The following is a 12038-nucleotide window of genomic DNA, read 5'->3' on the forward strand; positions in this document are numbered from 1 at the left end:
TTATTTTATCTTTACTGGTGCTGATGACTAGACCTCATGTAGGATTTTTGTCAAGAGAAAAATGATAAAATAAATAAGCTGCCAGGTTATCAGGTTTTGACACAACATAAGTACATCGGTAGATCCTTAATTAATTATCCGGCAAGTTAATTATTTCCATTTATATGGTTTAATTAGCATTTTAAACAGTTTTCTAATTATTAGCCCTTTCTAAAAAATGTATACTATTATATTATGTCAAGTACCCTCCAATAAGTAGTTCATATCTGACAAAATGAACCGCATATAATTTTTATTTTATTTTTTAACCAAACAAAAGTTATCAAGAGTGACCATCTAAAGGAAAAACAAATATTAACTTGCTATGGTAGATGTGTATCCAATAATTAATTTAGTTTAATTAGTTGGGTCAAATCGGGATGTGTTATATAATTTTAAGGTAATAATATTTCCTTGCTTCAACTTTGTAAATCGGCAATCATTATATAGTAGGATTCAATTTTCAATATCAGTTAGAATTTTCGACTTATATAAAATGGAAAAAATAATAATAATAAGATATTTGCTAGGAAGAGTGACTTGCTGAGTTAATGAAGTGTTGTATAGGGTTATAGTTATTTTTTTAGATAAAGATGAAGATAATTAAGTATTTTAACTTTAAATATTTATAGTATTCTAACGGTTATTTATATATATAGATTGGCTAGCTAGCTAAGGTCATAGTGGTATAACCAAGGTCTCAATGCTATCAATTCGTATTTGCGATTTTAAAATTTCAATAATCGATCTGAAGTGTTCAAGATATATATTCTCCATATTAAAATGTACTTGGAGACCAAATTTTACAGTTTTTGGAACTTTTTTACTATTTTTTATGGATTTTTAAAAATCACTGTTTCTTTTTTTTTGTGTATACACACAATGCTACATTTTTTTTAGTTCACTAAACATTGAAATATGTAATTCTCTCTTAAATATAAAAATGCTACGTTGCTTTTTGGTTTCCATATAATTCGGATATTAACTTTTTCTACTGTACCGCTTACAGAGTGGATATCCCTCTCTCTCTCTCTCTCTCTCTCTCTCTCTAGACCTCGTTGATACATAAATAAACAAAAGACTGATGATGGGAAACAGTCAATGTAGGGAATACTTGCTCCTCCTCCGTCATGCTTAATTCAATATTTTTTTCATATTGCTTCCAATCCATCTTTGTGCAACCCTTGTTTTCATATATATCATATTTTTTATCTCTTACCTCACTATCTCGTCTCCTTCCTCGTTGCTTCCTCCCTTTCACATTATTCCATCATTCCAAGAAAATTATGTTAACATAGAGAAAAAAAAATCAATAGAGAGGGACAGAGAATAGAGTGACCTAGCTAGAAATGATGGCAGGAACAACCATGGAAGAATTGATAGAGAAAGAGAAAGAGAAAGAGAAAGAAAAAGAGAAAAAAAAGGAGATTATAGAGATACACGAAGATGGTACTCTAGACTTAAATGAGAGTATGATCAGTCTTGAGGAGAGAGCAGCTGGTAGCGATGAAAGTGATAACAAAGCGAGCTCTTGCACAGACGATGATGGCCGAAAGAAAAGCAAGGGGGTCCCATCAGTCAGGCAGTATATCCGATCAAAAATGCCGAGGCTTCGGTGGACCCCTGATCTCCACCTTTCATTTTTAAATGCTGTTGAAAGGCTCGGTGGACAAGAGAGTGAGTGTATATATGTTAGATATTTCTGATTAACATAAATTTTTCATTGTTTACTTCTTTTTATCTCTTATATTGAATTTTGTAAGAGTGTTTTGGTGAAAAGAATTTAAATTTAGGAATTGTACGCAATTAAAATTTAGCGATTGTTTTCCTTGTGATCTTTACTTTGTTAATTGTCATATCTGAAGTTTTATTGAGCTTTCTAGTGAAAGCATTATATCATGATAATTTACCATTACTTTGCCCTTTCCTTTTAGCATTATTTTTGGGTATATATAATTGTTTTTTCTTTCATGAAGAAGATAGTGAAATTAATAACTAGACTTCGATCCTATATATTAATATTTTGAATGGAACTATAAAGCACATATGGTTTATTTGTAAGAACTTTAATTCATTAATAGCACTTTTCTTGAGGATCTATATATATTATCTTTCTTATAGATTTAAATTGAATTTAGCCTTGGACGAGAATGAAACAAATTTGTCCAAGCTTCTACAAATTTTCTAGTCATTAGTTCTACTTTAAATATGGTTGTTTTGAAATTGAGGATTTCAAAAGTCTTGTACTGTAAATACTGAAAATGAAAATTATATATATATACTTGTCTTTCTATTTGGGGTTTCTAAGGTTTTGGAATAAATTAATCAACAAGAAAATTCATCTTTAATTACAATTCGTCCACTTTTGCTGTTTCTCTTAATCTAGCAGGACCAATGATTAAAATTTTGCTTGTGTTTTACTTGCTTGTAGTAGTTTCTTAATTTCATATGAACAGAAACTGAGCTTGAGGGTTTAAAAGTTGTGTTGTAGCTAGAGAGCCATGAAAGTAGAGGATAATATATGTGTTGTTATATATTTTTTCTTTTCTTTGGTAAATTTCAGGAGCAACTCCAAAGCTTGTTCTTCAGATGATGAATCTGAGAGGACTCAGTATCACTCATGTGAAAAGCCACTTACAGGTAAATTTTACTGCATGCAAGAGGCATTTTCATATTTTTCGGATAGAAAGATCAAAGATATGTATCTTCATGAAATTGCCCTGCTTATTTTGTACTTGTGAGGAAAAGCAGTAATTAACTTCTTAATTGTTTTATTGTTGTCTAACCAGATGTATAGAAATAAAAAACTTGATGATTCCGGCCAAGTGAAGCTCCCTTTTTCTTCAGGTTCATCCACCTACATTGTTTCTTAGCTAAATGTTTGTTACTAATTATTATCTAATTATATATTTTTTTTAAATTGAACAAACTAAATATGTTCCACATAAAACTTGCTTTTTGGCATTGTTCTTATTTCCCTAAAGCTCAGAATTTCTTTTCTTTTAACTTGCAAAGGTCAAGAAATAGAACATTAATTTAAGGCATTACCATATTTTCCATTGCAAGAAAAACAACACTATTGAACTTATATTTTTATATAAATAAAGTGCATTATTAAATATGGCTATCTGACCCATCTTCCCCCCTCCCGTGCAGTGTTATCTCCAATGGAATGGCATCCAAGAAGATCTGGAAACCCACATGAGTTGTTTCATCAAAGAACTTCCTACGGCATTCAAAATATGAGACTATTTCCATCAAGATCTCCTTACCAAACAAATCACTTCTCTGGAAGCTTCTATAATTCCTTTGTCGGAAAGCCGTCAGACTCCGGTAGTTTTTCTTTCAGGTAAATATTAGTACTTTGTAGTTAACAATCACTAAATAAGATGCAAATAATGTATTCATTCTTTTAGCATGCAAAATAAGCCTTGTAATAGTCTAGTATGCCTTTTTTTTTTTTAAATTATACATGCATTGTTATAGCTCTTTTGAACATGTATGCACTACTACTCCAAAATTTAGCAGATTTCAACAAACCTAAATGCGTATTTTTGTTCTCCTTTTTTTTTCATCAGTAATCCTGGAGGAATTTTCACTTCAAAAGATCGGGGCCTATGGATGCCTCATCTGTCTGCCACGAGAAATGTGATCGATGAAAGAAACAGAATAGTTTTGGCTGAGACAATTGAAGAAAGAAAGAGAAAAGCAGATTGCTTATATAATGCCAGCTTTGCATGGCCTAGTTCTTGTAGTCAGTATAAGTGCAATCCAAATTCAAGCTCTAATTCTTCGTCTGATCCTGTGGTTATCAATGAAAATCAAGAGTTCGATCAGCATCAAGTTGAGGTAATTTTACACACAACGCCAAAAGGTGCCTTAATTAGATAGAAGCATATGGGTTGAATAATATGTTAAACTTGAAAACTATATATTCCAGCTTCAAGATATTCTAATCTACAGCTCAGGATCAAGAAGAAATACATCCATCAACAATACAACACTAGATTAAACTAGATTAGACTAAAATTTTATTTTCTTTAGTTACTGCTGTTTACTTTTTGTTTTACTTTTCTTCAAGTTCACAACAGTGAACTTAAATTGTATCTTTCGAACTTTAGTTGCAAATCTGCATCTATTTCAATACATCAAACTAATGCTAAGACATTAGTTTTTTCTCAAAAAAAAAAAAAAGATATTCTAATATGAGCTGAGAATGTCCTATGCTCAAAAAACACCTCTCCCATTTTTAATTATTCATTTCGTTTTTGGATATTACATTTAGTTACTTTCATACAATATTTTTTTAAGCAACAAAATGTGCATTTAAAGAAGATATGAAGGAACTTTGTCAATGCCCTTTTCTAAAAGAATGTACCTTACTCGATGCAACTTATTTGAAGAAAAACACTTTATAGTTTTTATATTTTTAACTAACTATTACAATGAATTTAATATATGTTGTAGCTAGAGAAGTCACAGCCACAAAAAAGCACAAGGATGAAGATGACAATGGAGAAAATTAATGGGCCTGTTGACTTGCAATTAAGCTTAAACCCAAGCTTGTTCAAGAATTGTTACAGGACTGAAAGAGAAGAGCATAGCTCTCTTGAACTCTCCCTCTCACCACCTTCTCTAAAAGAACAGGAAGTAAATAATTTGGGTTCTTCTGAAAGAAGTACAGTTGGTAGTGTCAATGTTAGTAATTGTAGCACAGCATCTCTTGGGCTAAGTACTTTAGATCTGACCATGTCAATTAGGGCATTGGAGTGAGATCTTCAAGTACTTTGCTTATTAATGCTGTTTTAGTTTAATTATGTTATGCACAGCTTTTTGTTTGGGTAATATGGCACCATATATAATCCTCAGTATTAGATTCTTATTATCAGAAATTATCTGCATGGCTGTAAAAATGTAATTTGGTAATGTAACTGCATAAGTTAATCTGTTGTCTGGGTGTTTTTTTACTGAGGATTTGAGGAGGTATATATATGGTGCCATTGGAGTCCAGGTTCTGTAGTGAAGAAATAAAATTTTGACTTCTTGACTCAATGTTTCCCTTAAGACAAGGCACTTATATATATAGGTATAGAAATAAATTAAAATAGCGTTGCTTGTGTTCAGTACTTACAGTTATATTTGAGCAATGTATATATATATCTCAAATTCTTAATAACGGTTCAGAATCGTGATGTGAATGAGAAATGTATATATAGATTTGATGTTAAATATTATATTGTAATATTTATTATGTTACTATATGTTTACGAAGTTTAGCTAGGTTGTTTAATTATTACTATATATTGATTCATCGTGTTCTTACAGTGCAACAAGTCAGTATACGCAAGTCTAATATTAATTAGGAATGTATAATTTTGCATGTCTAATATTAATTTGTGCAATTATGCATACTTCAACAAATATTATGAATCTCAAGAAAAAGATCTTAGGAGTTCCTTTAATGAAGATACTTATTAATTTCTGAATCAACAAACGTCATCATTTTTTTTTTTTTTTTATTCTATGAAAGAGGTCTAATCATGTTAATTTGATGATGCATGTTCTAGTGCATGATCAGGTGTTACATTAATCATCACATGCTCAGATAGTTATGACTCATATAGATGAAATATATAGCAGTTGCAGATGCACTCCAGATTATATAACAGAATAAAGTTTCAAATTATTTAGAATCTAGAGGAGACAAGTAGAAAGTTACAAATACCAAGTACATGTTATATTATAATGTACTTTAATTTGAACTCTTATAGATTAGAACTAGGGTGTTCCTAAGTTCACAAAGAGACTACGTACCAAGTCTCTGTGAACTCAATTTTATTTGTGACAACAAGATACCAGCTCGATCAAACTTGGTTGCAGTCATCGGAGCGCATGAAGCGGTTGTTGGACAACGGTGGATGAGCTTATTCAGAGAATCTCCACAAGTTTCGTGGAGAAAGATGGAGAATAAAGCGATTTAGAAAATAAAGAGAATAAAGAGGATAGATATATAGGAATAGAATAATATAGTGGTTTAGAGAAAATGAAAGAGAATAAAAAGAGTGGATCTGGAACAAAAAAAAAGAGAGAATCAATTGATGTGTTGTAAATATTTTTTTATTTTTACTGACATCGTTAGTAGGCATCAAAAGCCACCAACTTTAACAAAAAAAATAACATTTTTGTTGCTAGAAGCAACAAAATAAAAAGAATTAATTCTACACGAATTTCTCATTGTAAATTTCTTCACTTTAGACTACATGTTAATAAGATTGTATAAGTGCTTCATGTTTTTGTTGGGAGCAATCTCTGTCATGAAGTTGACACAGGAGTTCCCATTTGGTCAATTAATTATATTGAACTCTTTGTATGAATGACTTTTCAAATTCTTCTTGTATCATATGGCTATGATAGAGTTAACTTATAATAATTTTTCCAACAAATTAAGAATTAAGCTTATAATGTTTTTCATCACAAACCTAATCAATGGTTGCGTTGCTTAATTAGCCCCAATTTAACTATAAATGGACAAGTACGAAATGTGCAAAAAAAAAAAAATTAATTAAACAAGATATACTGTACAAGATAAATTAAGGTTTTATTTTTGTCTATTTTTTGGATAAAGATAGAATTAAGCCTCTCAATTTTAATTAAATATCTATTTCCTGTCCTTTCTAATTATTAACGGTCAAATAAGACAAAACAGCTTAGCATCAACTATTGAAGAGTACATATGATTCCAAGGGTTACATTTTTTCAATAAAAGTCCATTCCAAAGGTTGACATATATAAATGCCCCCGATTCATTTAATGAAGCAAGCTAATCTATAATTCACCGGTTGTTATTTTAAGTTTTAGTTGTCTCTAATACAATATGATTTCTCTTTAAAATTGATTTTTCTTCTAAGAATCTGTCTTTGATCTAGTGACATGGACAATTAATCCTCTTCTGAGAGAAAACATTTGAAATTCTGATGAAAAATCCTTAGTGGATATTAAAACAGTTACATATATAACTTGACCTCGAAAATTGGCTCTCCTATGCCTTTTTGATGGCTTCCTCACGGAGAGTTGGTTGAACAAATATGAGATTCAAAGTGTGATTAGTAGTGTGAATAAAGTTGGATTTATTTTTATCATGCCAAACAATGGGAAGTGACTAGAGAGCGAGGTATCTTTTATGTGAGCTAGTAGCTAGTGCTGAGGATAAGGAAAGTTCACCATTGTTTCAGAGCCATGTTTAAGAGGAAAAAGAAAGCAATTAATGTATGCTGTAACAAATAAAATTTTCAAGAAGAATGTCTTTTTTTTAAACCTTCGCAGAGACTATAAAATCGTGAGGGAGAATTGAACTCTCGACCTTTGAATAACCAATAGTCCTAGAACTTTTTCCTAACTAACTGTGCTATCTCCCCTTTCTCGTTTCAAAAAAAATGTCATTGACCGATTTTTCTCAGCACTTTAAAGGCTTCTACTTTCACACGCATGGAATCATTCTTTCTTTTCCGAAATATTTCACAAAACAACTATCAAGTATATCAAATAGAAATTAAGTTAATTTAATTTGTAAACCTCTAAACGCATATAATTGTCTTTTAATCGTTTTTAATTAGTGACTACGTCAGCAATTATTATAACATAAGAGAGAGCAACGTGAACAAGAGTCAAGGAATGGGGCGATCTCGGCCTTCCAGATTTGCACAAAAGGAACCTATAGCTTGTGCTAAGATGGTGGTGGAAAGGATATAAACAACCTAGCTAATTCTCTGTGGTCATTGCTGGTCACACAGATTAGAGTACAAGGGGTTTATGTTGGGGTCCCTCTAATTTGGTCTAAAAATGGATCCTTTTTTTGAACGGTGTTGGTCAGCATCAAATACATTTTTGATTGGTCAACGACCTGGACAATTGGGGATGGCAATAGCATATCGGTTTGGTTTGACAACTGGGGCAAGGCTGGGGTCCAGGCAACTCAATTCAAGATTAATTATCTCTAAGACTAAGAGGTGTCATTGATCTAGACATTTTAATTAGATGGGCTAAACATCTTCTCTCTTTTTTTCTGATGAATCGGATGCTCTGCCTTGAAATTGGGGGGCAAATGGTGAATACAGTGCAAAATCTTTCTACTGTACCATCACTGGTGGCGGTAGAATAATTGCATGGGAATTCCGTGATACATGGCAATATCACATATTCACATCATTCCCACCTACTGTCAAAATACATTCTCTGTAAACTTATTCTCACATCATTTCAAATCAAATGATTTCTTAATTCGTAGATTAGCTCTTTCTAAAACTGGTTCAATTCAATCAGTTCGACAACATTAATTTCGTAGTTTGTCAGTACTCTCTGCTGGAAGCACACTGTATAATGGACTGGAAATGCTAATTAATTATACGGATTAATAGATTATAAAAGCTAAAACAAAAATAAAAATTTGTCGAGTTTAGCTCAAATTGTTATCTGAGAGTATCTATTTTAATATGCACTACACTTTCAAAATTCCAGGAAGAAAAAAAATAGGATTATGTCCTTTCCTTGCATACAAGAATACAGCTAATGTAATGTGACGCAGCTGCTTATATTTAAGTTCGTTCTAGAAGAAGGAAAATAGGCCCAGGTGAGTATCCATTTTAAAGGCCCATAAAGAGGGTGTTAGGAAAATGGGCTTGAGAAATATAATTGGTTAATAGGCCCAAGCCCAAAATAACTTGGGTATTATACTTTTATTATTAGTCCCATTCTGTGTGTCTTTTCTGCCAATTGTGCGGTATATATAAAATGAATTTTGCTTCTTATTTGTTTGTACTATTACAGATATAAAATGTTCTCTGACCAAGTATTATTGGATAACTGCATGGCATGTCTGAACTTCTTCCTTGATGTAATTATTAATTACTTGAGAAAAGTATCATTATTCAAATAATCAAATTACACTGTTGTTGCAAACATTAGATTTTCTTTGATTATTTGAAGTTACTAGATTTTCTGGACTAAGAAGAAAGAAAATAAGAAGAGTGGCTCCCACGGGAGCGAGAAGAAGGGGTATTTAGATATTAAATAAAAAGTAAAAAAAAAAAAACTAAAACAATTCCCAGCTAGCCTTACATTCTCATTTGAAAAAAAAAAAAAAAACAACAACAAAAAATATAGCAACCGAGTATGGTATTCAGTGTGATAAAATTGAAAACCGATCCCCATCTTCGGTATAGCTTTTAAATTAAAATGAATTGTGTTATGTGTAATATTGTGTAGCACGTAATACCGAGTATGGTATCCGGTTTTCAAATTTTCAATTGGTGGAGATGTTTTTTGTAAAAAAGTTATAATTATGTTAGTTTTCTTAATTTTCAAGATTTAATGATGCTTTTTATAAAAAATTCCATGTACTGAGTGTAGAAACAAGAAAGAAATACAAAATTTTGTTACAAAGCTTATGGGCTCACATGCCAGCTGTGGAAGCAGCGAGACAATCACTGGGAAACGGATCGTGCACTTGGGCCAACTGGGACCATCATAGGCCTTGTACGGAGGTAGCTAAATTTACAGGATCCGAATCGGCTGAAATCCGAGGTCAGTACTGTTTATCCTAAAATCTATGCAATCTGAATCCAGCCGTGGAACTGTTTCGAAAGACGTGCAAGGAAAAACCAGCTGTTTTGAGATGCGTTCTCAAAAAAAATTTGATGGCTGGATTTCAGATTGCAGGAATTTCAGAGTGAACAGTACCCGATTTCGGAATTTCAGTTGATTTATTTCCTAATTTACAATCTTCATCAAAGCATAATGACTAAACGATTGATTGTAAACAAAGTTGCTGTTCATAATTCAACAACTAATTTGAAAAATTAATAACAAAGTTATAAAGTTAATATTATTAAGCTTTCCTTTGCGTGCACTGCTAAACTTGGGTTCCATTTAGCTGACGCATTGAAAATTTTGAATTAATTTAATAGTTTTATTAAAGAGTTTAACTAGTATGATATCAGTGTCATTTCAGTCTATATAACACTAACTCTAAAACCATCAAATCGATTTCAAACGGTGAATTCAAATAGTTCAAACCGATCTATTTCATTAGTTGTGCGTTTACATGCAAAAAAAAAAAAAAAAATTGGATTTATTTAGTATCAAGTCAAACAGTCAAATGTGTGAGTTTTTAAGTTAATTTTAATGCATTCATTTTTCAAAAATTTTGACCACTTAATTTGATACTAAAATAACTAGAAAATAAAAACTTTTTGTATGTAAATGCATCACTCATAAAATAAATCTGTTTAAAATTTATCCAATCAATTTTATAGTTAGTATCATATGACACTGATGTCGTACTAGTTGGACTCATAAAAACTAGTATTCCATCGCAAACATGTGACATTAAATCAGAAATATTCAGAAAAATCAAAATAATAAATAAATTTGTGGCATTAAATAATAATTATTTTCATTCATAACTCAAACGCTGACATTACGAACATTTGGAACGAGGTGAATTTAATGTCACAAAATTATAAATTACCCACAAAATTGCATTTCAAAAAAAAACTTTGAGCCTGCGTGTCCGATTTTAATTGGTTGATATATTTAAATATATTATGAACCGGACAGTATCTTTATTAATTTGTACCTCGTGTCACGTGTCATGTTCGTGTAGATCTCTGTTGAAATCAATAGATCATTATTTTTATCCTTGATATATGTACATATCAATCAATCTATCATTATTTTATACCATATATGCGGTGCAAAGTTTTCTTCATTAATTTCGATGCGGTCCACTCACATGTTGAAATCAAATTGAACTTTTTTTTTTTTATTTCACATTTATTTGCCTCCACTCACTTGTGATTTTTTTTTTTATTTAGAATTACGTTTATTTAATTCATTCAAACAAGCCTTGTAAGGCTGGATTTTCTGTAACTAGCCTCCACCGATCCCTAGGATCGGTGGAGCAAACAAAATCAATACTACACCGTTCCCTAGGACCGGTGGAGGCCACTTTTCCTCAGAGCAGTTACTCGGCCACAGAAGATCCCAGCAAGCTCTACACCGATCCTAGGGATCGGTGGAGCTTTGTTCTCAAAATCCGCCCCGCAGCTCACCCATTTCTCCTTCTTCTCCCCCGTCCGAGGCTTCTTCTCCAAACGGTAAGTTTTTCTAAATTTTTTTTTTTTTTATTCTTTCAATATACTCAACCATTTCTCCATCCAATTGTTTCAAAATGTTCAGATCGTCGAAGAGAATTAGAAACTCTTCAGATCTACGATTTTGAAAAGTTTCTGTTTTTTATTTTTTTTATTTTAGCCGAATTAAAATAAATAACTAATTTAATTTAGTTTGTTTAGTATTTTTAGATTGTTTTTGTGAAATGTAGTGTGAAATTAGTATTTGGTGTAAATTTAGTGTTAATTTGGAGTATATTTAGTGTAATTTAAGCTAATGTAGTATTAATTTAGCATTTATTTGATTTTAATTTAGTGTAATGTAGTGCTAATGTAGTGTTAATTTATAGTTCATTTGATGTTAATTTAGTGTAATTTAGTATTTATGTAGAATAAATTTGTGTAATAAAGTATTCATGTAGTATAATGTAACTTTTTAGTAATATGTATTATAATTTGTATAAATTTATAAATGTGTAAAATTAGTAATATTCATGAAGTTTAAAATTAGATAAAATTGTAATGTATAAAATTAGTAATATTCATGAAGTTTATTATTAAAATCAAAATTAGATGATATGTTGTTTACATAATTTTTGATTATTGTAGCCATATGCTTGAAAAAAATGTTTGTTTATATAATTATGTGTGATGACTCTCATTAGTTGCAAAAATATTGTTTATCAAATTTTCTAACAGAGTCAATGGATAATGTGAATTATCCGGAGCTGTTGAAATTAGCACCACAGAACCACAGAGCATGGAAAGTTCGTGATATGGTAATTTTGATTATAGCTATTAATTATTTGTTGCAAATAAATATTATATGAA

The 12038-nt window shown here is 31.0% G+C and overlaps 1 protein-coding gene across 1 annotated transcript; it reads left to right on the plus strand.

Annotated features, from left to right (window-relative positions):
• Positions 1-1226: 1226 nt before the first annotated feature.
• On the plus strand, positions 1227-5091 carry LOC144559498 (uncharacterized). Its single transcript, XM_078308526.1, has 6 exons — positions 1227-1716; positions 2603-2679; positions 2829-2886; positions 3196-3388; positions 3618-3888; positions 4507-5091. Exons 1-6 carry the CDS (start codon positions 1389-1391, stop codon positions 4810-4812), a joined length of 1233 nt encoding a protein of 410 aa, XP_078164652.1. The 5' UTR covers positions 1227-1388; the 3' UTR covers positions 4813-5091.
• The last annotated feature ends 6947 nt before the right edge of the window (positions 5092-12038 follow it).

Source organism: Carex rostrata, chromosome 9 (assembly GCF_964058835.1).
Source record: "Carex rostrata chromosome 9, lpCarRost1.2, whole genome shotgun sequence".
Lineage (NCBI taxonomy): Eukaryota > Viridiplantae > Streptophyta > Magnoliopsida > Poales > Cyperaceae > Carex > Carex rostrata.